This window comes from Hemicordylus capensis, chromosome 1 (genome assembly GCF_027244095.1).
Source record: "Hemicordylus capensis ecotype Gifberg chromosome 1, rHemCap1.1.pri, whole genome shotgun sequence".
Taxonomy (NCBI): Eukaryota; Metazoa; Chordata; class Lepidosauria; order Squamata; family Cordylidae; genus Hemicordylus; species Hemicordylus capensis.
The window spans coordinates 197,057,174-197,084,825 of record NC_069657.1 but is presented as its reverse complement, the minus strand read 5'-3'; the positions used below and the strand labels follow the sequence as shown (position 1 = coordinate 197,084,825).

At 46.4% G+C, this 27,652-nt stretch overlaps 2 protein-coding genes across 10 annotated transcripts in view; one reads left to right on the top strand and one right to left on the bottom strand.

Annotated features, from left to right (window-relative positions):
• Nucleotides 1-26,102, top strand: part of LOC128332077 (uncharacterized) — a 92,110-nt gene extending 66,008 nt beyond the window's left edge. For both annotated transcript variants that reach the window (XM_053266346.1, XM_053266337.1), the window contains one exon: nucleotides 25,046-26,102. In XM_053266346.1, coding sequence (XP_053122321.1) covers nucleotides 25,046-25,731 — 686 coding nt within the window. In that variant the 3' untranslated portion in view covers nucleotides 25,732-26,102. The remainder of the gene's footprint in view (nucleotides 1-25,045) is intronic.
• METAP1D (methionyl aminopeptidase type 1D, mitochondrial) overlaps nucleotides 1-27,652 on the bottom strand; it is a 127,907-nt gene that overhangs the window by 47,255 nt on the left and 53,000 nt on the right. For 4 of the 8 annotated variants that reach the window (XM_053266190.1, XM_053266199.1, XM_053266224.1 and 1 more), the window contains exon 2: nucleotides 13,132-13,301. The exons of 2 other annotated variants lie outside the window; for them this stretch is intronic. In XM_053266190.1, the coding sequence (XP_053122165.1) occupies nucleotides 13,132-13,301 (170 nt within the window). Of the gene's footprint in view, nucleotides 1-522; nucleotides 745-11,206; nucleotides 11,254-13,131; nucleotides 13,302-27,652 lie in introns of those variants that run through there. 2 more of the 8 variants (XM_053266208.1, XM_053266253.1) reach the window with 2 other exon arrangements.

Here is a 27,652-nt window from a genome sequence, read left to right as displayed (position 1 = left end):
GGTAGTCAGGGTTGCAGAACCCTGGAGAGTTCCACATAAGCAACTTGTTCCAACGAGAGGTGGAATAAATCTTAACTCTAGGCTCAAAGTAGGGATGTGGATGAACCAAGATTTGTGCACAGATTCAGCACCGCCGGGGTGGGAGGAGCGGCAAAATGGGATCTTCAAAGAGGAGGAGACGAGGTTCTTACCAGGTCTCCACTGCCCTATCCAGCTTCCTGCTGGGGCAGCACTCCTCCCAAGAACCCATGTGTGGCTCCAACATGCACATGGTGTCCGTGCATGCACAGACATCATTTGCATGGTCAGTATGGTGTTGCTGATCACGCAAATGGCATCTGTGCATGTGTGGATGCCATGTGGGTGCTGGCACCATGCATGGGTTCTTGGAAGGAGCACTGCCACAGCAGGAAGCTGCATGGGGTGGTGGAGAACAGGCAAGGACCTGCCTTCCTCCTTGTTGAAGATCCCGCTTACCACTCCCTCCCACCCTAGTGGCGCCAAACCTGTGCACATCCCTACCTCAAAGTACCCTTCCCAGGTTCTGCCTCTCTGCCTGGAAAGCAGATAATTTAACAGGACAGCCCTCTGGCCTGGAGCTTTGCCCTCCACCTCTGCTCATTGTGTCTCTTCTGGCCTGTTGTTGGCATGCTGTGCAGACTTGGGGAATACGAGGGCTGGTTTGTCAGGCAGCTCATGTTCAGCAGGTACTGGATCCAGGGTCTCCAACTCTGGTTTCTGGTTCTGAGGTCTCTCAGTTGGCACATCCAAGCTCCAGCCTGGCATCAGGGCCTGGATCAAGTACTGGCTGTTCTGGCCTGACTGTTCCCCTCCTTTCAGGGCCAAACTCTTAGCTACTATTCAGGGTGGAGGGTCATGACACAGGCAAGCAGTTTTTTACCCCTTAAAGAGAGAGAATGTGTGTGAGCACAGCCAGCTTCCATTGCATTGTGCATTATCTATGGTGCAATTCTAGGTCATCTACCAGTCATTGTTTGCTGTCTGCCTTGTTGACTGAGAAAACTAGGACGGGCAGCCACACTGCTTTATCGTGGAAATACACTGCAGTTCTATATCACTTGCTCTCACAGCTCCTTCATAGTCTTCTGGCTCTAAAGCTGAGAGGGAGACCTTGTTTTCCCTAAGGTGGTCAACCTCTAGGCCAGGGGTAGGCAACGTGTGGTTCTCCAAATGTTGCTGAACTACAACTCCCATCACCCCCAGCCACAATTTTATTATAGCTAGGGATGATGCAGGTTGTAGTTCAGCAATATTTGGAGAGCCACACACTGCCTGTCCCTGCTCTAGGCTATACCACTTCAGATGACAAAATGGGGGTGGCTTATATGACTGAATGCTCCTCCATGCAAAAAATTCTGTCTACACAGAAAATCAGGATGTACAGGAGAAGGCTAGGCTAGAACCCTTCTCCAAGATATGTTAGCTTATATGGGGTGGGGAGAGGGAAGGGGGAGGGATATATATAAAGAGGAGGTTTTTGTATGGAGGAATATTCAGTCATATGAGCCCTTACCTGCAATCTGAAATAGTACAGTCCAGAAACAGTCCAGAAACTACCAAAATGAGAACTAGGCCAGAAACTGCCAGCGAGCTGCTCCTTGAGAATGCATCACACTGCTAATATGATTACTCTCATAGTGGCTCATAGTGAAGAAGATGTTCTCTTAAATACCTGCAGAGCCTCAGCAAGTTAGGGCTTTATAGGTTACAACCAACACTTTATATCTACCCCAGAAATTTATTGGTAGCCAGTGTAGTTCTTTTAATATAGGACGGTCTCTTTGAGATGAACCAGAAAACGGTCTCTTTGAGATGAACCAGAAAACAACCTGGCTGCCACATTCTGTAACAACTACAATTTCCAGACTTTATACAAAGGCAGCCCCACATAGAGTACATTGCAGTAGTCAAGTATGGGGGTTACCAGCATATGCACTACAGTTCTGAAGTCATTTATCTCAAGAAATGGACACAGTTGGCTGAAGCTGACAGAAAACACCTGTGGCCACTGCCTCAACTTGAGACACCAGGGAGAGGTTTGGATCTAAAAGCAATCCCAGACTGTTTACCTGTTCCTTCTGGGGAAGTGTGACTCCACCCAGAACGGGCAAATCAAACCCATCTCCCGAGTTCCAACCCCACACATTAAGTACCTCCATCTTATTTGGATTTAGTCTTAGTTTGTTATCCCTTATCCAACCCATCATTGCCTCCAGGTTAGGGAGGTTATGCCTTCTCTTGATGATGTTGACATGGAGAAAGAGATCTGGGTATCATCAGCATACCGATAATACCCTGCACCAAATCTCCCAATGATCTCTCCCAGAGGTTTCATGTAGATGTTAAAGAGCATTGGAGACAGTATGGAGCCCTGGGGGATGCCATATAAAAGTTCATGTTTTGAAGAACAACAGTCTCTATCTATCTGGAACACTATCTGGAATCTGCCAGAGGTAGGAGTGGAGCCAGTGCAAAGCAACCCCTCAGATGTTCCAGTAAGATATTATGGTCAATACTAGTATTTTTAAGCCCGTTATAATAACGGGTGCTAGCCTTCCCCCCACCCCTTTGTGTGTGTGTGTGTGGTTTTTTTTTTTTTAATCTCTCTGTCTGTGTCTCTCTCTCTGTTTGTTTCTCACTTGCTCTTTGTCTTTGTTGTCCTCCGAGGTTTTTCCCCCCCTCTCCCCTCTCCCTTGTCCCTGTGTCTCTATGCGCTTTGGTGGCCCCGCTGCTTCTGCTTTCCTGCGGCTGACCAGGAGCTGAGTGGAGGCCATAGGAATCTTAAAAAGAAAAAGCTTCCGCCGCCGTTGTTGCCGAACTCCCACCCTCCTTCCCAACTTCCGAGATCACCTTACCCCGGCCCGTGTCAGTTGGGCGAAGAAAAGTCCTTAATTGAAGAGGGAGAGAGGAGCTCGCAAGCAGAGCTCCTGTCTCTGCAAAGCCTCTTCCTGAACTGGTGCTTTGGGCGCGAAGGACGCCTATTGGGTCCTTCGCGTCCATAGTGTCAGTTCGGGCAGAGCCTTTGCTCAGAGAGGAGCTCTGTTTGCGAGCTCCTCTCTTCCTCTTTAGTTATGGAGTTTTCTCGCCCAACTGTCACGGGCCGGGGTAAGGTGGGTTTGGAAGTTGGGAGGGAGGGTGGGAGTTCGGCGGCAATGGCGGCAGCGGTTGTTGTTTTTTAAAAAGTGCTTTTTACGGTCTCCGCTCGGCCCCCAGTCCCGGCCTCCATCTCCCCGGCCGGTCTGCGGCTCCTCTTGCTGAGGCGGTGGCTCTGCCGCCGCCTCGGCCATTTCCCCCTGCCGTCTCTTCTCTGGCTTTGTGGCGGCTGCTTGGCTGCTCCGCTGTTCATTTTGGGAATGCCGCCAACGGGTGTTTGGGTCCCGCCGCCGCCTTTGTCTTGAAGTGGCTGCCAAAGCCGCATCTGTCCTCGCTGCCTGCGGGTGATCTGGTCCCGCCGCCGCCGGACAGAGTCAAAAACATGGCTGGCTTTTGTCTGTCTCCGTTCTGCCTCGGTGGTCCTGCGCATGCGCTCCGTGCATGCGCAGATCAGGCCAGGGAGGCACGGACACACGCTTGGTGTCCGTCCACGGACGGACACCAAGCGTTTTATTAGAGAGGATAACTGAAAGCCGTTGAGAAATCCAAAAGGACCAACAGAGTCACACTCCCTCTGTCAATTCCCCATTGGAGATCATCCATCCGGCTAACCAAGGCAGGTTCCACCCCGTACCCCACCCCAATACCAGTTTGAAATGGGTCTAGATAATATGTTTCCTCCAAGACTATATGGAGCTGGTAGGCCACCACCCTCTTAATTACTTTGCACAGCCATGAAAGGCTGGAGACAGGCCTATAGTTGCTTAACTCTGAGGGATCTAAAGCAGGCTTCTTCAGAAGAGGTCTAATGATTGCCTCCTTAAAATACGAAGGCATCCTGCACTCCCTCAGATAAACATTTATAATCTCTAACAGGTCTTCTACAACAACCCCAATAACAGAGAGTATAAGCCATGTCGGACAAGGTTCAAGAGATCAGGTGGTAGGCTGCGCCATCAAGAGTCACAAACTAAAACTGATCCAGCCTAACCACATAAGAGGAGTTTCTGCACACTTCCACATTAGGCTCAGTAATTGTGGGGACTGAGTCTAAGTCGGCCCAAATACGAGAAATTTTATGTACAAATAACTCATTAAAAACATCGTGAGTAACTGATGGTTCCAAACTCTGATTCAAGGGAGGAGGGGCATGTACTAGCCCTCTCACAACCCTAAACAACTCTGCTGGATGTGAGCTTGCAGATGCAATACAGGCAGAAAAGAATTGCTTCTTTGCCATACGTACTGCCTGAGCGTAGGGCTTCAAATGCACTCTATATTGTGATCTGTCAGATTTGAGTCAGGTCTTTCTCCACTTCAGCTTCAGTTGTCTACGTTGCTGTGTCAGCTCACATAGTTCTTCCATATTCCAAGGGGCCAATTTTGAAGCGGGTCGGAGAGGATGCTTAGGAGTGATCATGCCTACTGTCCTGGTGAGCTTGCTGTTCCAGTTCTCCACCAGGGCATCAATAAGATTACTGGCAAAGCCAACAGTGAATCCCTCCAAGTCTTTTTGGAATCCTATTGGATCCAATAACCTTCTCGGGTAGACCATCCTCATAGGTTCTTCATGCCTGTGGAGGTGGGACATGATTGTGAGTCCAACCTTAACCAGATGGTGGCCCATCCATGACATTGGGGAAATCACAGGAGTGCCCACCCACGGAACAATATCCTGATCAGAATAAAAGACCAGATCAAGTGTGTGTCCAGCAACATGCATATTTCCTGAGACTGCTTAGGATAGGCATAGTTGCCATGGCCGCTATGAATTCTGAACTGCCCATTACAAAGGAACAAGTTGAGGGTAATTGGCACTAGGGATGTGCATGGAACTGGCAGCAGCCGGTTTGGTGGTGGTGGGGTTACCTTTAAGGATCAGGGAGGGTGCTCGTACCCCCCACCAAGTTTCCCTCACCAGTGTTGTGCTTAAAATGGCCCTGCACGGGGCAGCAGCGTACGTCCTTGCCACCCCGGTGCGCATTGGACCAGAAGTTCCCGGTGTGTGTGCACACATGCATGCACACTGGGGAACTTCCATTCCTGATGCACACTGGAGCGGCAAGGAGGTATGCTGCTGCCCCATGCAGGATCGTTTTAAGCACAGCGCCGGTGGGGAAATGTGGTGGTGGGAGGTTAAGAGCACCTTCCCCAAACCTTAAAGGAGCCCCCACCCCCCACATTCAAACCAGTTTGAATGCTGGTTCCCAAACCAGATCAGCGTTCTAAGAATAGAACACCAAACTGGCTTGTGCACATCCCTAGTTGGCACTGCTCCCCAAGCTGTGAGCAGTGTTCCCTCTAAGGTGTGCGCACGTGCATGTGCTCACAAGTTTTTTGATGTGCACTCTGTAAATATTAGATCCCACTCAGATTGAATCAGGAAGGCCCCACTCTGAATGTAGGTGCGCACACACTGCTTTGATACTGCCGCCCAGAACAAAACTCATTCTGCACACAGATGGGAAAAAAATAGAGGGAACACTGGCTGTGGGTAGTTGGCACTGCTCCCCAAGGTCAAAGAGCTGGCAGGGCAGCCAGAAGGGGAAACAGCTATTAAATTTCTGATTTCCCTTCCCCTGTAACAGCCTGCTGACCTGCTAATATTACTACTTGTATTCACCACCACCACCAGAACAGCCGCCCCATAATCAATGGACACGTCCCCATCTCCCCATCTCCAGTCAAGCCAAGACACATTATAGATGAATCTCACCCAAGACTCAGACAACAGAAGCTATCTAAACAACAGCATCAGCTTCTAAAACAGCCATAAAATAATATATGCCCGAGCACTCAGTCCCACAGCAAACGCCTGGCACCAAAGGTTGGCTCCCTTTGGTGGCTGGCTTTGGCAGCCACCTACCATTGGCCATGCCTCCTTATAAGCTCCAGAAACCCAGAGCCTCCGCTCTCATAAGTGTCTCTGAGACTTGGCTGATGGCAATTAATGCCTGCAGGTGCAGTTAATCAGGCAATCAGGAAAGGAAGGACAAAGCTCCTATGGAGGCAGCCGAGCAAGAGTAGAGCAGAGCAAGGCCGATCTGCTGGCCAGGCAAGAGGGGTGGGAAGCAGCAATCAATCTTCCAGTCTGAACAGAGAAGACTAGCTGGCAAAGTCCAAGTAGGGGTGTGCACGAAAGGTTCATGCAGAACCGGTTTGCCTCAAACTGGGGCTGATTCAGTTTCAATTGTGGACTGAACCAGGGGCAGTTCGGTCCATGAACAAACAGAAGCAGGCCCAGTTTGGGCAAACCGGTTCTGCACTGTAAGGGACAGCCAGGCGGGGGCGGTGAGAGAGGGGGAAAGTTGCTTACCCAGCCCAGTGTGGCTGCCAGTACTGCTTGCCCTCCTGGCATGGCCCCAAGCACGCTCCCCCCTCCTTTACCAAGTTGCCAGCTCGGTTCTGGCCTCCGCACATGCAAGGACGAGTGGTGGCGACGCTGGCAGTCGACCTGACTAAGCAGCTTTCCCCCTCTCTCGCCATCCCCACCTGGCTACCCCTTACAGTACCCCACCCCTGTACTTGTAAAGGGGAACCCTAGCCAGATTCCCCTTTACAAGTATATCTCCCAAACTGGTTCAGCCAGATTCAATGGTTGAACTGGACTGGACCCTGTTTGGCTGGACCCGGCTGGGGGGGTCAGTTCAAATCTAGTTCAGATTTGAACCCAACCAGCCAAACTGGTTCCATTCACACCTCTAAGTCCAAGCCTCTTACCTTACCCCCTACAGTCCATAATGAAATCCAGTAACACCCAAAGGTTAAAACGTTAGCTTTAGGAAACTGGGGTTAAAGCCCAGACTCTGACAAGTGAGCATTTCTCATAACTACAATGCTAACTGCTAATGTAATGCTTAGATTGGATCAAACACAGGACTAATCTGTACATTATTGATGGGAACTGCAGATATGGGTTCCCCCAAGCTTATTGTCTTGGGGGATTTCAATGTCTACGCTGAGGCCCCCCTAGTGGGTGCGGCTCAGGATTTCATGGCCTCCATGGCAACCATGGGCCTGTCTCAATTGGTATCGGGCCCTACCCACATGGCGGGACATACTCTGGATCCGGGTTTTGCCGACCGGGGAATAAATGATCTGGAGGTGGGGGAGTTTGAGATAACTCCCTTGTCATGGACAGATCATCATTTGGTGGGGTTTAGTTTGACTGCTCCGTCTGCCCTCTGCAGGGGTGGTGGGCCAATTAGAATGGTCCACCCCCGGAGGCTTATGGATCCGCTCGGATTCCAGAAGGCGCTCGGGGAGTTTCCAGTGTCCAGAGTTAGTGACCCTGTCGAGGCCCTGGTTGATCTCTGGAATGGAGAGATGGCCCCGGCTGTTGACACGGTTGCTCCTAAATGCCCTCTCCGGCTTGGTGGAGCCCGTTCAGCTCCTTGGTTTTCCTCGGAGCTTAGGGCGATGAAACAACTCGGGCGACGGCTGGAACGATGCTGGAGGAAGAATCCTCAAGAATCTGACCGAACACGGGCTAGAGCCCATTTTAGGGACTACTCCGTGGTGGGGGCGGCGGCGAAGAAATGCTTTTTCTCCGCCTCCATTGCATCTGCTCAGTGCAGACCAGCGGAGCTGTTTCGTGTAGCTAAGACATTGCTGCACACATCCTCCCAGGTAATGGGGGAGGAACTATCCACAGCCCGCTGTGATCAGTTTGCGTGTCACTTTGCGGATAAAGTCGCTCACATCCGTGCTGATTTGGACTCCAGAGGGGGCAGGGAGATGGTTGGAGGTGATTATCAATGCCTCATTCAGGGAGGGCAAGATGCCATCGTGCCTCAAGGAGGCGATGGTGAGACCATTATTAAAAAAGCCCTCCCTTGATTTCTCCAACCTGAACAACTATAGACCGGTTTTGGGCAAGGTGATAGAGCGTGTGGTGGCGTCCCAGCTGCAGAGGGTCTTGGATGATATGGATTATCTGGACCCTTTTCAATCTGGCTTCCGCCCCGGATATGGGACTGAGACTGCCTTGGTCGCTCTAGTGGATGACCTATGCCGGGAACTAGACAGGGGGAGTGCGTCCCTGTTGGTTCTGCTGGACCTCTTGGCGGCGTTTGATACCATCGACCATGGTATCCTTCTGGGTCGCCTCTCGAGTATGGGAATCGGAGGTACTGTGTTGCAGTGGTTCTGGTCCTTTCTTGGAGGGAGGGTCCAGAAGGTGGTGCTGGGGGACTACTGCTCAGCTCCGTGGCCATTGGCCTGTGGGGTCCCGCAGGGTTCGGTCTTGTTCCCCATGCTGTTTAACATCTACATGAAACCGCTGGGAGAGGTCATCCGAGGACTTGGACTGAGTTGTCAGCAATATGCGGATGACACTCAGCTCTATCTCTCCTTGTCACCTGATCCTAGGGTGGATGTCCTGAATCGGGGGCTGGAGGCCGTGATGGGTTGGATATGGGCTAATAAACTGAAATTGAATCCAGACAAGACGGAGGTAATGTTGGTCAGTAGGAGAGCCAATCAGGATGAGGAGATTTTACCGGTTCTGGATGGGGTTGCACTCCCCTTGAAGGAACAAGTATGCAGCTTGGGGGTATTACTGGTCCCGGCTCTGCTTTTGGAAGCTCAAGTGGAGGCGGTGGCCAGGAGTGCCTTTGCACGGCTTCGGCTAGTGCCCCAGCTGCATCCCTTTCTCGAGAAGGCAGATCTGGCCACAGTTACCCATGCCTTAGTCACGTCAAGGCTGGATTACTGTAACACGCTCTATGTGGGGCTGCCCTTGAAGAACATCCGGAAACTGCAGCTAGTGCACAATGCGGCAGCTAGGGTTTTATCTGGAGCTGCCCGGTGGGAGCACATCACACCCATTTTGAAAGAGCTGCACTGGCTACCAGGTTGTTTCCGGGTCCAATTCAAGGTGCTGGTTTTGACCTTTAAAGCCCTAAACGGTTTGGGCCCGGGATACCTGAGGGACCGCCTGCTCCCAAGGGTTGCTGCCCGCTTGACAAGGTCATCTGAGGGGGCTCTGCTCTGGGTGCTGACAATGAGGGAGGCTCGGTTGTTGTGTACGTGGGACAGGGCCTTCTCTGTTGCTGCCCCCGGACTCTGGAATGCTCTCCCGGTGGCTATTCGCTTCTCAGTTTCCATCACCGCTTCCAGAAAAAAATGTAAAATCTTGGCTTTTTGCCCAGGCATTTATTTGATTCTCTGCTGCTGCTCTTTATAATCTTTATTGCTTTTATGCTTTTTGTTTAAAAATTTTTAATCAGATTTGTTTAATATCCCCCCCCCACTTAATATTTTAATTGTGTCTTTTTTACCATCTTGTGTTAAATTTTTTTTTGCTGTAAACCGCCTTGGGATTGCTTTAATGAAAGGCGGTATATAAATTTAACAATAAATATGAGGAAAAGGTTCACAGTTCAGAATCTTCACCAGAAAGGGCTCACATACAAATCTCAGCTGTCATTGTTAGCCAAAGGACCACTGGTATCCTTCAGCAAGTCACTCATTCAGCCTCAGCTACTCAGTTGTAAAATGGGAATTAGAATCTCCTACATCGGAGCATAATTAAAAGATGAACAAACAATGTTTTGCCAGTTAAAAAGTGCTATATAAATGTTAATCACTGTTTCAATCTTCTAGACCTCCTATGAATTAATTTTGTCATTTTTTTTCACATTATTTTGCTCAAATTTTTCACATTATTTTGTTGGGAAGTCCAGAAAATGCTTTATCTTTTGTTAGTATTCACTGCATTAATGCTAAAAAATATGTGTATTTAGGTGCAAAACCAAAACAATGCTATCCCAAATGCTTTGAAGACAACAATTCTGCACACTTACTTTGGCATGAGTAATAATGACTGACATCCTGACTAACAAAGCACTTGTGGAGAGATGTTGCACTAGTGCAAAACTGTTACACTAGCCACTTACTATAACTCTGAACCTTGCATTCCAGACTGGTGTTTTGCAAGCATGGGCATGCTTGATTGTGCACAATAGTTGCACAACCTGCAGCATGGCTCATTTGTTTTAAAGGGAACTTTTGCACAAGAGCGCTATTACTTAATTACTTACTTACTTACTTAATTATATGTTTATACCGCCCAAAATGTACATCTCTGGGCGGTTTACAACAAAATAAAAACAGAAAGTAAAACATTAGTTAAAACAAAAACAAAAAGTTAAAAACATTACAACAATTTAAAAATTTTAAAACAATATTTTAAAACAGTATTAAAACCATTAAAACAGTATTAGTTAAAAGCCTCGGTGAACAGATGTGTCTTTAAAGACTTTTTAAAAGCTGTCAGAGATGGGGAGGCTTTTATTTCACTAGGGAGCACATTCCAAAGCCTCAGGGTAGAAGCGGAGAAGGCCCATCCCGGAGCAGCCACCAGATGAGACCTCTCCAAATGGTCTCAGTGGGCGGTGGGGTTCATCGTGAAGAAGACGTTCTCTTAAATACCCAGGGCCCAAGCTGTTTAGGGCTTTATAGGTTATAACCAACACCTTGTATTCTGCCTGGAAACATATCGGCAGCCAGTGTAGCTCCTTCAATACAGGAGTAATATGGTCTCTCCGAGATGACCCAGAGACCAACCTGGCTGCCACACTCTGGACCAACTGTAGTTTCTGGACTACATACAAGGGCAGCCCCACGTAGAGTGCATTGCAGTAATCCAGTTTGGAGGTTACCAGCAGATGTACCACTGTTTTGAGGCTGTTCATCTCAAGAAACAGATGCAGCTGGTGTATCTGCCGAAGCTGACAGAAGGCACTTCTGGCCACCTCCTCAACCTGAGAGACCAGGGAGAGGCTTGGATCCAGAAGCACCCCTAGACAGCATACCTGTTCCTTCTGGGGAAGTGTGACCCAATCCAGAACAGGCAGATCAAAATTGTCTCAGTCTCTTGAGTTTTGACCCCACACGATGAGTACCTCCGTCTTATCAGATTTAGTCTCAGTTTGTTATCCCTCATCCAACACATCACCAACTCCAGGCAGATATTTAGGGAGTTTATGCCCTCTCTTGATGATGCTAACATAGAGAAATAGATTTGGGTGTCATCAGCATACTGATAGCTGAAATTTACTGAAATGTAAAAAAAAAAAAAGCACCCTACACCAAATCTCCTGATGATCTCTCCCGGTGGTTTCATGTAGATGTTGAAAAGCATTGGAGACAATATGGAGCCCTGAGGCACATCATACAAAAGTTCAGATTTTGAAGAAGAGTAGTCTCCAAAGGACACCATCTGGAACCTGTCCGAGAGGAAGGAAAGCAGTGACTCCAACTCCCAACCCCCTCAGACGTTCTAGAAGGATCAATAGTATTGAAAGCCACAGAGAGGTCCAAAAGGGCCAAAACAGTCACACTTCCTGTGTCCATTCCCAGTTGGAGATCATCCATCAGGCTGACCAAGGCAGTCTCCACCCCATAACCAGCCTGGAAGCCAGTTTGAAATGGATCTAGATAATCAGTTTCCTCCAAGACTGTCTGGTGCTGGGAGGCCACCACCCTCTCAGTTACCTTGCCCAGCCATGGAAGGTTGGAGACAGGCCTATAGTTGCTCAACTCTGAGGGATCCAAGGTAGGCTTCTTCAGAAGTGGTCTAATAACTGCCTCCTTAAGACAAGGAGGCATACTGCCCTCCCTCAGAGACGCATTTATAATCTTTACCAGGCCTTCTTCAACAACCCCCCTGCCAGATAATATAAGTCATGTCAGGCTATGGTCAAGAGAACAGGTGGTAGGCCGCACCATTCCAATCAGCTTGTCCACATTCTCAGGAGTCATAAACTGGAACTGATCCAACCTAAGCACACAAGAGGAGTCGCTGGACACCTCCACATCAGACACTGAAGTAATTGTGGAGATGGAGTCAAAGCACAGTTCTGAAAATCCTCGGTTTTTAGTGCACCTACAGAATTTTCTTGAACTTGCAGAACTTTGTCCATTATGCAAATGCTTCATTAGTCACTCCTACTAACTGAGCAGAGGAACCTTTTAAAGTGGCAACTCATATATTTAGCAGAGGGAGAGGAACTGTCCCGATCCAGCCTCAGCATTTATCTATGTAAACTGCTTCGAGAACATTTGTTGAAAAGCAGTATACTGTATACATATCCACTTCTCCTCCATGGCCGGCTAGGCCACCCATCCCCATCGCTAACTGGCAGCTTGCTCGCGAACTCTCGCTAGAGGTGCCACACATGGGATTAGCAACGGGTACATTTATGAGAATTATATATATATAGACGAGCATATGGACTATTCAAATTAGTGGAACTTTCTTCCAAGTCAATGTGGATACTATTGGCTACATGTAAACCAAGGTTACTAAATGGCTGGAGTACTTTGAATGAACACTGAAAAAACACTGAAAAAGAAAAATGATAACACTAGATGGTTCCCAAAATAACTCTTGAATCTGGACTGAAAGGGTGGACAAATTGCAATTTATTCCTCCAAGAATCTAGTTTTAACCAAAAGGAAAGTTTACTTGATAAGGTAAATATTTATTTATTTATTTATCATATGTTTATCTGCCTGATATGTAAATCTCTAGGTGGTGTACAAATAGCAAGGCAGCTGGCTGATATTTTAATATGCATTTCATTTTAGCTGGAAGCAAATCAACAAAGCTGCAGGTAGACAGAGAAGGTTTAGGCTTGCCACATTACGAATGTACATTGAAAGAACCATGATTTTTGCTTGTGTGGTCAATTCCCATTGACTTGACTTGCAGCCAATTGCACAATAACTTTCTTTTTTAAACAAGAGGCCAAAAAAAAAACACCCCACTTTGGGATTGCAGCAGCTGAAGGAGCATCAGATTTAAACTGGCTGAGAAATTGATTTGGCTCTCTCTTTAGCATAGCAGGGAGCAAAAAACTTCGCACACCAGTGTTCCAATATCAAATCTCAGTCCTGGTAACAAAACTATGATTCAAACTCCCAACTGTCGGGAATGAATGTACTTGATCACTCGTGCAGTGAACCTTTATATTGACTGGAGAAAGGATCAGATAATAGAAATTACAGTACCTTAGGAACTGGATGAGCCGGAGAAACTATAGCTGGCCAGACTATGCTATAAGTAGTATTTCTTTGTCTCCGGAAAAAGATAGATCTTCTTTGCTGAATGCTTGGTTGCTTGTGTAAGTAGATATGATTGAAAGGCAAAGATAAAAGTCGCTGATGGCCAGTCACACAACCTATGGATTGATTTAAAAACATACTGTATATATAATATCTGCATTATAGTTAATTAGGTATTTTACAGTCACCACATTGAAATCACAGATGTATTAAAAATGCAAACAAAAATTATGTGCTTGTAGAAAGCTCTACTTTGCTTCATTTTGGCAACCATAGCTAATTTACAATCACACAAAATAGTAGGACTACAAGATTCATTTCATTTTCATTTTTATTTAGCTTGCCCTTTGTTTTTAGCTGTCAAGGTGCCGTACATGATACTTCTTCCCCATTTCAAGTGCACAACAGCCCTGTTACGTAGGCTACTTAGAAAGTGACTGGCCCAAGTTCACCCAGTAGGTATCATGGCTGAGGAGGGATATGAACCAAGATCACACCTGTCTAGTCCAAGTCCAGCATTCTAACCATACCACCATACTGGTTCTTCATATATATAGACTTGACAATTTAGTCTAACTCTCAGCAGGTCTGACTATTTATCTATATCTATCTATATATCTATATCTATATTATTATTATTTTACATTTATATCCCGCTCTTCCTCCAAGGAGCCCAGAGCGGTGTACTACATACTTGAGTTTCTCTTTCACAACAACCCTGTGAAGTAGGTTAGGCTGAGAGAGAAGTGACTGGCCCAGAGTCACCCAGCTAGTTTTATGGCTGAATGGGGATTTGAACTCGGGTCTCCCCGGTCCTAGTCCAGCACTCTAACCACTACACCACGCTGGCTCAAATTACAATATCAAATATCAAATAACAATCCACAGAAGAGAAGATGATAGCTTACAATCAACAACATTGTGTTGTAATCAAAGAGCAGGAGAAGTCAAGGTACATCCTGTCACAGTTAAGTAGCTAAATCTAGCAGACTCAAGGAGGTTAGTTTAATTAATGTGTTATATTGAAGTTTGGGACAGCAAAAATTCCAAGTTGTTACCAGACATTCTGTTCTGGGGTAAGAACATCTGCCTTATTCTTATCTTTAAAAAAGGAAAACAACATCTGATCATGGGGGACCACATGAATAAAATTCCACCTCACTTTATTAATTAATTCTGGTCAATCAGTGTAGAACTATAAAATTCTTTTCTATTATCATGGAAAACAAAGAGGCTAATCGTGGAGTTTCAGATCTGAAATTCTCTTCTTATTGCTATCCTGGACATTTCTTAGTGATTCGTTCTTGTATCAATATTTTCCATTAAACTAAATAAACTCTCTAAATCGCAACTTTTGTTCGAATGTGTGTACTTATGTTTGGGGACCAGGGATAGATTGGGACTTCTGTTGGTGTACTGATCACCCCGCTGCCCGACTGAATCCCTAAATGAGCTGACGGACTTGGTCTCAAGCTTGGTGTTGGAGTCCCCCAGGCTTGTGGTGGTGGTGGACTTCAATGTTCACTTGGGGACCAATCTGTCCAGGGCGGTTCAGGAGTTCATAGCAGTCATGACAACTATGGGCCTATCTCAAGTGGTCTCGGGACCGACGCACATTGCTGCTCACATGCTTGATCTGCTCTTTCACTCTGATCAGGGTGGTGTTCCATGGGTGGAGACTCCTGTGATTTCCCCATTGTCATGGATGGACCACCATCTGGTTAAGGTTGGACTCACAATCACATTCCACCTGCACAGGGGTGAGGGGCATATTAGGATGGTCCACCCGAGAAGGTTATTGGATCCAACATCCAAGAAGATTCCAAGAGAGATTCAGTGTTGGCTCTGCTGGTGTTCTTGTTGATGCCCTGGTGGAGAAGAGCAGGTTCATTCGCAGTAGACATGATCGCACATGTTCTCTCCAACCCACTTCAAAATTGGTCCCTTGGTATATGGGAGAACTACAGGGGCTGATGCAGCAAGGCAGACAACTGGAGTGCAAGTGGAAAAATACTTGATTCGAATCCAACAGATTACAACATAGAGTGCATTTGAAGCTCTATGCTCAGGTGATACATGTGGCAAAGAAGAGATTCTTTTCTGCACGTATTGCATCTGCAAGCTCATGTCTGGTAGAGTTGTCCAGGGTTGTGAGAGGGCTAGTATATGTCCCTCCCAATCAGAATTTGGAACCATCAATTACCAGCTGTGACATTTTTAATGAGTTTTTTGTTGACAAAATCTCTTGTATTCAGGCCGACTTACACTCAGTCCCCACAGTTACTGCAGTGTCTGAAGCGGAGTCCAGCGACTTCTCTTATGTGCTTGTAGAGATGTGGCCTACCACCTGCTCTCTTGACCCTTGTCCGACATGGCTTATACTATCTGGCAAGGGGGTATGTTGCAGAAGACCTGTTAGAAATTATAAATGCTTCTCTGAGGGAGGGCAGGATGCCTCCGTGCCTTAAGGAGACAATTATTAGACCTCTTCTGAAGAAGCCCGCATTGGATCTCTCAGAGTTAAGCAACTATAGGCCTGTCTTTAACTTTCTGTGGATGGGCAAGGTAATTGAGAGGGTGGTAGCCTCCCAGCTCCAGGCAATCTTGGCAGAAACTAATTATCTAGACCCATTTTAGACTGGCTTTGGGTTGGAGACTGCCTTGATTGGCCTGATGGGTGATCTCCAATGGGGAATGGACAGAGGAAGTGTGACTCTGTTGATCCTTTTGGACCTCTTGGCAGCTTTCGATACTATCGACTGTTCATATCCTTCTGGAGCGTCTGAGGGTGTTGGGGTGGGAGGCACTGCTTTGCAGTGGCTCCGCTCCTACCTCTTGGGTAGGTTCCAGATGGTGTCCCGTGGAGACCATGTTTCGTCAAAATCTGAACCTTTGTATGGTGTCCCTTGGAGACCATGTTTCGTCAAAATCTGAACCTTTGTATGGTGTCCCTTGGAGACCATGTTTCGTCAAAATCTGAACCTTTGTATGGTGTCCCTTGGGGGCTTCATATAGTCTCCGATGTTGCTTAACATCTACATGAAACCACTGAGAGAGATCATCAGATTTGGTGCAGGGTGTTATCAGTATGCTGATAAGACCCAAATCTATTTCTCCATATCAACATCTGGAGAAGGCATAACCTCCCTAAAAGCCTGCCTGGAGGCATTGATGGGCTGGATGAGGAATAACAAACTGAATCCAGATAAGATGGAGGTACTTATTGTGTGCGGTTGAAGATGGGTTTGATCTGCCTATTATGGGTGGGGTCACACTTCCCCAGAAGAAATAGGTACGCAGTCTGGGGGTGCTTTTGGATCCAAATGTCTCCCTGGTGTCCCAAGTTGAGGTAGTGGCCAGAGGTGCTTTCTATCAGCTTTGGCTGATATGCCATGTGCATCTGCTTCTTGAGATAAGAAACCTCAGAACAGTGGTATATATGCTGCTAACCTCCAAATTTGACTACTACAGTGTGCTCTATGTGGGGCTGCTTTTGTACATAGTCTGGAAACTGCAGTTGGTACAGAATGCGGCAGCAGGTTGGTCTCTGGGTAATCTTGGAGAGACCATATTACTCCTGGGTTGAAAACGCTACAATGGCTGCCGATAAGTTTCCGGGCAAAATACAAGGTGAGAACTTTGGTTTACAAGCGGTATATAAATAATGTAGTAGTAGTAGTGGTAGTGGTAGTAGTAGTTATAACCTATAAAGCTCTAAACAACCTAAGCCTTGGGTATTGAAGAGAACATGTTCTTCGCCATGGGTGAGGGGATGTGGGTGGGGAGGTGGAGTGGCTGTGGTCTCTAAGGATAACATCTTCCTTACCAGGGTCCCTGTTAGGGTATCGGACCATACTGAATATGTGTACTTGAGTTTGGGGCAGGGATAGACTGGGACTTCTGTTGGTGTACCGATCGCTCCGCTGTCCAACAGAATCCCTTACTCAGCTCACAGACTTGGTTGCGGAACTCGCGTTGGAGTCTCACAGACTTTTGGTGCTGGGGACTTCAATGTTCATTTCGGAACCAATTTGTCTGGGGCAGCTTAGGAGTTCATAGCAGCCATGACACCTAAGGGCCTATCCCAAGTGGTCTCTGGACTGACGCATAATGCAGGTCACACGCTTGATCTGGTCTTTTACTCTGATCAGGGTGGTGTTCTGTGGGTGGGGACTTCTACAATCTCCTCGTTGTCATGGACAGACCACCATCTGGTTAAGGTCGGACTTACAACCACTTCCCACCTCCGCAGGGGCGAGGGGCCTATTAGAATGGTCCACCCAAAGAGGTCATTGGATCCAGTAGGATTCCAAGAAGCCTTGGAGGGATTTAATGTTGGCTCTGCCAGTGATCCTGTTGATGGCCTGGTTGAGAATTGGAACAACTTGCTCACCAGGGCAGTAGACATGATTGCTCCTAAGCATCCCCTCCGACCCGCTTCAAAATTGGCCCCTTGGTATATGGAAGATCTACAGGAGCTGAAGTGGCAAGGTAGGCAGCTGGAGTGCAAGTGGAGAAAGACTCGACTTGAATCTGACAGATTATGTCATACAGCACATTTAAAGATCTATGTTCAGGCAATTCGTGCGGCAAAGAAGTGGTTCTTTTCTGTCTGTATTGCTTCTGCGAACTCATGTCCGGCGGACTTGTTCAGGGCTGTGAGGGGACTAGTATCTGCCCCCCATCCCTTGAACCAGAATTTGGAGTCATCAGTTATCCGCGGTGATGTGTTTAAAGTATTTTTCGCAGATAAAATCTCTCTGATTCAGACCAACTTAGATGGAGACTCCACAATTAATTCGATGTCTGAATTGGAGGTGTCTGACAACTCCTCTTATGTGGTTCGACTGGATCAGTTTCAGTTTGTGACTCCTGAGGATGTGGACAAGCTGCTTGGAGCGGTGAGGCCTACCACTTGTTCTCTTGACCCTTGTCCAACATGGCTTGTTCTATCTAGCAGGGAGGCTGTTGTAGGAGGCCTGGAGTAAATCATAAATGCTTCTCTGAGGGATGGCAGGATGCCTCCTTGTCTCAAGGAGGCAATCATTAGACCTCTTTTAAAGAAGCCTACATTAGATCCCTCAGAGTTGAGCAACTATAGGCCTGTCTCCAACCTCCCATGGCTGGGCAAGATAATTGAGAGGGTGGTGGCCTCTCAGCTCCAGGCTGTCTTGGAGGAAACTGATTATCTAGATCCTTTTCAAACTGGCCTCCAGGTGGGCTTTGGGGTGGAGACTGCCTTGGTTGGCCTGATGGATGATCTCCAGTTGGGAATTGACAGAGGAAGTGTGACTCTGTTGGTCCTTTTGGACCTCTTGGCGGCTTTTGATACTATCAACCATAGTATCCTTCTGGAACGTCTGAGGGTGTTGGGGGTGGGAGGCACTGTTTTACAGTGGTTCTGCTTCTACCTTTCGGACACATTCCAGATGGTGTAGATCAGAGACTGTTGCTCTTCAAAATCAGGTTGGTCTCTGGGTCATCTCGGAGAGACCAAATTACTCCCTTGTTGATAGAGCTACACTGGCTCCAGTAGTTTTCCGGGCAGAATATAAAGTGCTAGTTATAACTTATAAAGCCCTAAACGGCTTAAGCCCTGGGTATTTAAGAGACCGTCTTCTATGTTATGTGCCCCACCGCCCACTGAGGGCACTTGAGGAGGTCCGTCTCCAGTTACCGCCAGCTCGTCTGGAGAGGAGAGGAGAGGAGAGGAGAGGAGAGCTGGTCTTGTGGTAGCAAGCATGACTTGTCTCCATAGCTAAGCAGGGTCTGCCCTGGTTGCATATGAATGGGAGACTTGATGTGTGAGCACTGCAAGATATTCCCCTCAGTGGATCAAGCCACTCTGGGAAGAGCAGAAGGTTTCAAGTTCCCTTCCTGGATTATCCAAGAAAGGGCTGAGAGAGATTCCTGCCTGAAACCTTGGAGAAGACTGCTGCCAGTCTGTGAAGTCAATACTGAGCAAGATAGACCAATGGTCTGACTCAGTATATGGCAGTTTCCTATGTTTCCTATGTCTGGTAGCCACACAGAGACAGGCCTTCTCGATTGCTGACCCGAGATTGTGGAATGCGCTCCCTGCTGAGATACGATCCTCCCCATCTCTGACTATTTTTAAGAAACATCTGAAGACCCATCTGTTTTAAAATTGTTAAACTGTTTTAATGTTTTATATTTGTTTTAATTTGTTTTTATGTCATTGTTAACCACCCAGAGACGAAAGTTTGGGCAGTATATAAGTTAAACAAACAAACAAACAAACAAACAAACAAACAAACAAATAAACTCCACCGCCCATTGAGTTCATACGGAGAGATTCATCTACAGTTGCAGTTCGTCTGGTGGCTACTCAGGGACAGGCCTTCTCCATTGATGCCCTGAGTCTTTGGAACGCTCTCCCTGATGAAATAAGAGCCTCCCCATCTCTGACAACTTGTTAAAAGGCAGTTAAGACACATCTGTTCACCCAGGCTTTTAATTAAATAAATAAATAAATAAATTAACCACCCAGGACAGACTAAAGAGGATTTGGGGGGCCCCAGGGGCTGTGGAGGCCCTGGACTTTGGCCCTGAAGTCCAGGGGTAAGAGCGCCTCTGATAACAGGAGGGGAAAATAGAAAAACATGGTGGAGTTTGGGAGAGGAGTAGCAAGGATGGAACTGAATGGAATGAAGTAGCAGACACTGCTCAAGACAGAGCATGCCTGAGCTAACAAAGGAAATCTCCAAATTCAGGAGGCAGAAGAAGATGTAAATGCATAATTTATTTATTTAAAATATTTATATCCTGCTCCTCCAGTACAATACCACTTGGGATAGCTCACAAGAATTGTATATATGATACTTGTGTATATACTGTACTTATTTAGCTTATTCAGGTGTGCCTTCTTTCTATATAACCACTGGACCAATAGCCCTTGTTGCCATTATTCAAGCTGTGATCCTAAGCACATTTACTGATCCCTCCTTAAACATTTGAGAAATTCCCCCTTTGTTTTACTGAACTTTCCTCCACCAAACATAATGTGTCTTTCCTCCTCCCCCTGCAAAAATAACAAGCTGACCCCGCACAGAGCATCTGTGCGCTCTTTGGGGCCGGCTACCTCCCCCCCCCCACCGTTGCCGCTCCTTGCTGGCCTCTGTGGCCGGCCTCCTTTCCCCCACCCTCTTGCCCAGGCTTCCGGCCGCCACCCATGGCTCCGGCCGGGCCCACCGCCGCCCGAGGCCCGCGGCTCCGGCTGGGCCCACCGCCGCCCGAGGCCCGCGGCTCCAGCCGGGCCCACCGCCGCCTCAGCTCCGCAGCCACCATGGCCGCCCACAGCCTGGCCCGCTGGTTCTCCTGGGTACGCCTTACCCTCCCCGGCTGGGCCAGGGCCCCCGCCCGCTGCCGCCCTGGCCTCCATGGCCTGGCAAGGCGCCTCTGTCCTCCACCACAGACGCGCCTCAGCCAATCAGGTGCGTCCCTCCGCTCCGCTGCCCAGCCAATCAGCTGGGTTGCCGGGACGCATCCCCACAGAGGCTGAGGCACGTCTACAGGGATTAAATATATAGATAATAATTGAAGAGTTGCTCCTCAAGCTTCCCCTCTGTTTGCATCCTGGCTACATTTATCTAATTCTTACTTCTGAGTAAACTTCCATAGGATCAAACTGGACACATTCGGATAAATCCTGCTAACTGGGCAAAGAGTCACCTTTCTCAATTGTGGTTATCTTAGCAGGGGGGAAACAACTGTCCCAATTCAACCCAGCACAGTGTTTCTCCAGTGGCTGTTTGTTGGTATTCCCTTTGTATCTCTTTTTAAATTATGAGCCCATTTGGGATAGGAAACCATCTTTTTTTTTCTTTTTCCCCTATGTAACCCACTTTGGGAACTTTTTTGGTTGAAAAATGATATTATTATTATTATTATTATTATTATTATTATTAAGAAGTTAGTAGGTATTAAAGTTAAATTTCATGTAAGAGATTAGTATCTATTGCAGACAAATAACAATAAAGCAGCTGCATTTTTCCAGCTTAGATGAGCACTCAGCTTTTCATAGATAAGAATTCAGTGATAAAAATAATTTAAAAGTCTTGAAAGCTCTACAGAATGCATCTTAATGCTGATCCAAGAGTTTTTCTTCATTACATCTTCTAGTCCAGTTCAGCTATTTGCTTTCAAAATCTGGGTTTTAGAAAATAATTGGTTTTGTTTGTTTCCTTTGGGGATACTAGCTTTTTGGTTCTACTTGGCAAAATAACCCTTTGTAGCTATGGTAGAGACATTTTTCTTTTACATTTATAAAATATTTGGCTTCTTTTATGTTTTCTTTCCTCATACTCCATAGAACATATGAAATGCATAAGCCTGTCCTTCACCCATTTATTTTAATTAGAACAGTGGGACACTCCTTTCAGAAGCCCAAAAAACACAGAACAAAAGGCCTGGCTGAATAGGAACTGCCATTTTAAGAATTTCTGCAGGGTTCATAATGTTCTTTCCAGATTTTGACAAGTGGCAAGTACGTGAAAATTGCTTAGATTTGTACAGCACCTCAAGGGACAGCAGAGGCCAACATATTACCAGCAACTTTCTCCTCTCTATTATCCCACTAGTATAGAATGTTGGGCTAAGGACAGGATTGGAAAGGGAGGGCTCAATTCAGGCAAGCCTGAAATATACAGGAGCCACACTTTGGTAATTAAGAAACTCTTTCTGATGTTACTTGGACAGATTTTGGGTTGACTCCCATGTCTGTCAAGATGTCTTGTAGGGGTATGAGTAGCAGAAGTATGCTACAGAGAGACACATGTATACTCCAACATTCACATGAAAATGGAAGTCTTGAACATGGCCAACAGTTCAGGAGTCTATCTGGGAGTCAGCCTCATCTATAGAAGTGGGGTATAGCAAGGTTGGGGGAGGGCTGTGTTCAGGAAATGAACACTGGGCCTCCTCTATTTAATTTTAATTTTATTTTATTTTGATGCTGCAAAACGATCTATTTTAACTAAATTTTTTCTTACCTACTGCTGCCACTGCTGCCGCTGCCCCTGCAGTTCCTTACCCCCATCGCTTGCCTCTTACTCGACCACTCCTTGCCCCCACTACTCCTCACTCCTGCTGCTCGCTCAGTAGCCAGTTTGCTCAGTGGTGGTGGTGATGGTGGTTTTCCATGGCTTTTCTCCCCACTCGAATAAGAGAAGCCATAGAACCCCTTGCCGTGATAAGACCAGCTACAAAATGGAGGGTGTGCAAGCCTGATTAAGCATCAGGGAACACATGTGCCTTCCATTTCTTAGCTGGTTCACACAGCAATGAGGGGTTCTATGGCTTCTCTAAACACTGCTGCGCAAACCAGCAACTGAGCAGTAGAGGCGAAGAGCAGTGGCAGGGCAGGAGGCAAATGGGAGCAAAGTGTGGCAGGACAGGAGGCAAGCCACAGTGGTGATAAGCAGTGGGAGTGGGGAGGACAAAGGGCAAATGGTAGTCTGTGTTCACTGGACACCTTTGAACACTGCTAGCTATGTGCCTGCTACAGAATCTCTTGTTCATATATGCCATTTTAATGTCATTTTAATGTGCTGAAATGTAAGAGATACATAGGCATCATTCCATGCCTACAAAAAGCAATACGAAGCACAGCTTTGAAGAAGCAAAACTTATGTAGACAATAACATTAGGGCCCCAGTCCACAGAAACATGAGCACTGCAGAAGCTTGCCAGCCTATTACTGCAGTCACAAGTAAAGAGAGTGAAGGGGGTTGGATCGCAGAACCTTCTTTTGGTGCCAATTGTCTCTCTGGAAAGGGTGAGGGGCATTTTATGAATTCTAGCCCAAGCACCATTCCCCACCATCCTGCTCCTCCTTTATAGATTTGCTGTGTGTGAGATACATAGCTTATCTGTTTTCCCCTTTGTTTTTCCCTTTGCACAGACTGCCAGTATTTTCTTATTTCTTCACAACTGGGAAGACGGTTCTTTGCTTCTTTGTCACATACGGGGAGCTGTTTTTGTGTTCTGAGCCACTGAGACGCAAAAGATGACCCATTCGGAGAGTGGGATAGGCAGGCTCTCCATAAAGAGGACCATTACAGTCTTAACAGGAGCCCTAATTTAGCTAGGGCACTACTCTACTGCATTCGTAACCTACTGATTAATTAACCTAACGGTTAATTACAAAGAGAATCACTAAAAAGCAGCTCTAAAATCAAGAAAAGACAACTTTCATTATAATGTCCTAAAAGACATTAGAAAAAAAAAGAGAGCCAGCGTGGTGTAGTGGTTAGAGTGCTGGACTAGGACCGGGGAGACCCGAGTTCAAATCCCCATTCAGCCATGAAACTAGCTGGGTGACTCTGGGCCAGTCACTTCTCCCTCAGCCTAACCTACTTCACAGGGTTGTTGTGAAAGAGAAAGAGAAACTCAGGTATGTAGTACACCACTCTGGGCTCCTTGGAGGAAGAGCGGGATTTAAATGTAAAAAATAATAATAATAATAATAAAAGAGCAAACACAATTCTTGGAAGTGCAGCCCTGCATAGCAGTGTGTCTTTCTCAAGCTTCCTCCCATCATATCTCCATTTTCTTTTGTGATGCTTTCCTTTTTGTCTGTCTCCATCAGCTTCCCCTGCCTCTAGATTCTCTCACTGAGTGGCCAGATCTGATCTCAGGGCTTCCCAAATCTACTGATTATTCTGACCATTTTTACAGCACTGTAAAAATGCACTGTTCAGTATTCAGTTTGCTTCACTATTCTTATTTCATTTGTTCTCACAACCAAAGTGCAAGTTTGGTTAAAGAGACTGACTTCCCCAAACGACTAGTGAGTGAGCTCCCAAACTTTTATAGCAGGGACGCACAACTCTGGCCCTCCAGCTGTAGGACTACAACTCCCAATGTCCTCAGGCACAACAGCCCATAGTCAGGGATGATAGGAGTTGTAGTCCAACAACGGCTGGAAAGCCAAAGTTGTGGAACTCCACTTTATAGATGGCATCACAGTCTCGTGTTTCCCCCCACTCTTGATCCCTCAGCATCTGCCTAATCCTGTATCTATGCCTTGCCAAGACTTCTTCCTGCATATCCTGCTGACATCTCAAATTTAATACATTAAAGATAGATCTCCTAATCTTTCTAAACCCACCCACCCCCACTCACCACACTCCAAACTTGGCTCCAAAACCTCCCCCCTCTGACCACACTTCTTTGTTGTTGTTGCCGTCATCCGCTCTCAGTCTTGGGAACAATCTTTGATTCAATTTCCCTTTCTACATCCAAGTCATTATCAAGTCCTCCTGCTGCTGTTAACATCTTCAAGAAGCTCCTCCTCCTCTCCATCGCTAATGCCATAACCACGGTCTAATTGTCTCCCACCTGGACTTTAGAAGCCTGCTCCAAGCTGGCATTTGATTCTATCATATTTCCCCTCTACAGCTTATTCAAAGTACCTCTTTTGAAACCTAGCTTTCTTTTTCATTGTCCCAACTACATCAGTCCCCATCTGTGTACTCTGCACTAAATAAAGATCCTACAAAATACCCCAAATTCTGAATTCCCTCCCTCAGTGTTTTAAAAAAAACAACCCTTAAAACACATCTTGGAGCCAGCGTGGTGTAGTGGTTAGAGTGCTGGACTAGGACCGGGGAGACCCGAGTTCAAATCCCCATTCAACCATGATACTAGCTGGGTGACTCTGGGCCAGTCTCTTCTCTCTCAGCCTAACCTACTTCACAGGGTTGTTGTGAGGAGAAACTCAAATATGTAGTACACTGCTCTGGGCTCCTTGGAGGAAAAGCGGGATATAAATGTAATAATAATAATAATCTTTTTCAAAGAGGCCTTTTAATGCTCCATCTTTGGTTATATCTGGTAGGTGACACCCTACGGTTGGAAACTGGCATGATAAAAGTGGAGGCAAAGGTTTGGATGACAGTTCTCAATCACCGGCTTAAACTAACCCTTTGTCCAAGGGGCCTGGCCCCACTAACCCAGCAAGACAACTTTCAGTCCTCATGGAAACAGGCAGTCTACAACAAAGTGGCACAGCTGAGCTTCTCTCCATCCCTCCTGCTTGCAATGGGCTGGGACAAGGCGAAAACGGCCATTAAACAAAGGATTCTGGATACAGAACGCCAGGCAGATTTAAGTAAGGTGACGGGCTTTCTGGCCCCAGACACCTGTAGGTTTATTGTCTCCTGCTCTGCATATCTGGCACAACTGGAAATACCAAGCCACAGAAGGGCTTTCACCCTTGCCCGGTGTCATGCCCTTTCCTCCGCCATCCTGGAAGGCAAATACAAGAAAATACCCTTCATGGAAAGGCTCTGTCCTTGTGACTCTGGGGAGGTGGAAACCATAGACCATGTGCTCCTTTCGTGTCCCTTCTATAAAGACAGTCGGGACAGGCTCATTTCTCCCCTGCTTCTTAAATACCCTGGTCACTCCAGTCAAGTCTATGCCAAGATGTTGCTCTCCGATGACAATCGGTCCTTCACGTACAATGTTGCCAGGTTCTGTGGGGAAGCGTGCAAGATCCGCAGGGTCTTGATTGCCAGTTAATAACCCTGGCAACAGATGTGTGACTATTGAGCATTTCACCTGCTTGATTGTATAATTTTAATCTGCCTTTTACTTCACAGCTTTTATATTGCTTTTATGTAGTTTTTATATGTTATTTTATCAATTTAATATTTTTAGTTGCCCTACTTTTAAGGATAGCTGTATATTTACTCTATTAATCTTCCCACAGTTTTAGGCTTAGCCGGTAGTATTTTACTTTACTAATTACCGACAGGTTTTATAGTTGTATTTTACTATTTTAATCATATTTAGTTTCTAGAGTTATATTTTATTTAGCATGAGTTTTATTATATTGTATCTGTACTTTATCCTATGCTGGTCTTTGACCGTAATAAAGATGATTGACTGATTGATTGATATCTGGTTGGTTCTTTAGTTTTTAGTTTTTATAATTCTCAATTTTTAGCTTTTAAAATAACTTTTAATTTGAAACTTAATACTGACTGACTTAATACTAAACTCTTCAAAAATGCTAAGCGCTGTGACATGTATAAGTTATATAAAGTAAGCAAGTGTGCATACATTTGCTTATGATGCATAATTTATACTGTTAATCATGGGCAGAGGCAAGGCTAGAGCTCCAAGTTTTATCTTCTGACTAACTGAAATATTGCTTAGGTCCTCATTTTGTCTCTATGGGTGCCAACTCTGACTGAAGCTCTTCCTGGAGATTACTTATCCCCAATATTTTCCCCATTATCAAGCCACTGAAATTTCCAAGATAGCTTTTGGTAGTCACCTAGAGATCAATGCTTATTCCTGGAGGGTTGGCAATCCTACTTACAATTTCACCTACCATTGCTCACATACTTCCATATCAAAGTTTTTGTTTTGTTTTAAATTTAATAAAGCCAATACTCTCAGGATGCTGAGTGCACTGCTCAGTAACAAACACTGAACTGGTACTGGACCATCTCAGGATCGTAAACGACACATCAACCTGCTATCTGGTAATCCTTCCTTTTAAATGTCACCACCATTTCTGTGTCCCCCAATTTGTCTCCTTCCTTATCTCCTGCTCTCAACTCTGTAATATCCTCCCACTTTTGTTTCCATGCTTTCTTAATCACCTCCTCTTCTCTAATGATCTGCTCTGCTCCTTTAATACTCACTACTCAAATTCCTCTCTCGAAACAACCTAGCCTCACCTCACAATATTCAAAATCTGATCCTATTCCCATCCACACTATGGAATGTTGTTCAATGTCTGATCCTCCTTATGATGACTACTCCAGTCCAGTCAAGTATATGTTTACATAGAAGCAGGAACTGCAGACACAAAGGTGCTGAGTGTGAAATTTCCACTGTTGCTGGGGTGTAACTATGGGCAAGGGGAGACAGTTGTCTGGGGGCCCAGTGCCTTGGGGGGCCCCCCAGAAGCAAGTCACATGGCTGACTCCCCCAGCCACACATCTGCCCGGGCTTCCTTCAGTTGTATTCATCCTCCGTAACTGATGTGAGTGTTAAGACCTGGAGCTATCAGAACAGCATGTCTTTCTCTAGTACAATTAAATGACTTGCATCGTCCACAATTTACAAAACCTCTTCAAAAATAATTTAGGATTATCTATTGTGGCACATGAGAGAGAGAGAGAGAGAGAGAGAGAGAGAGAGAGAGAGAGAGAGAGAGTGTGCTATGCTTTTTGTTACCACTATTTGTACTCATTTGCAATTTCTTTACTTCAGGAGCTGAGCTTCAGTGAGTGGGGGGGGCATTTTAAAATCTTGCCTCTGGGCCCACTCCAATCTTGCTATGCCCCTGCACTGTTGGGTCTCTGGATCTAGAGTAGGCCTGCTCAAATTTGGACCTCCTGCAGATGTTGGCCTACAACTCCCATAATCCCTGGCTATTGGCCACTGTGGCTGGGGATTATGGGAGTTGTAGTCCAAAAGCAGCTGG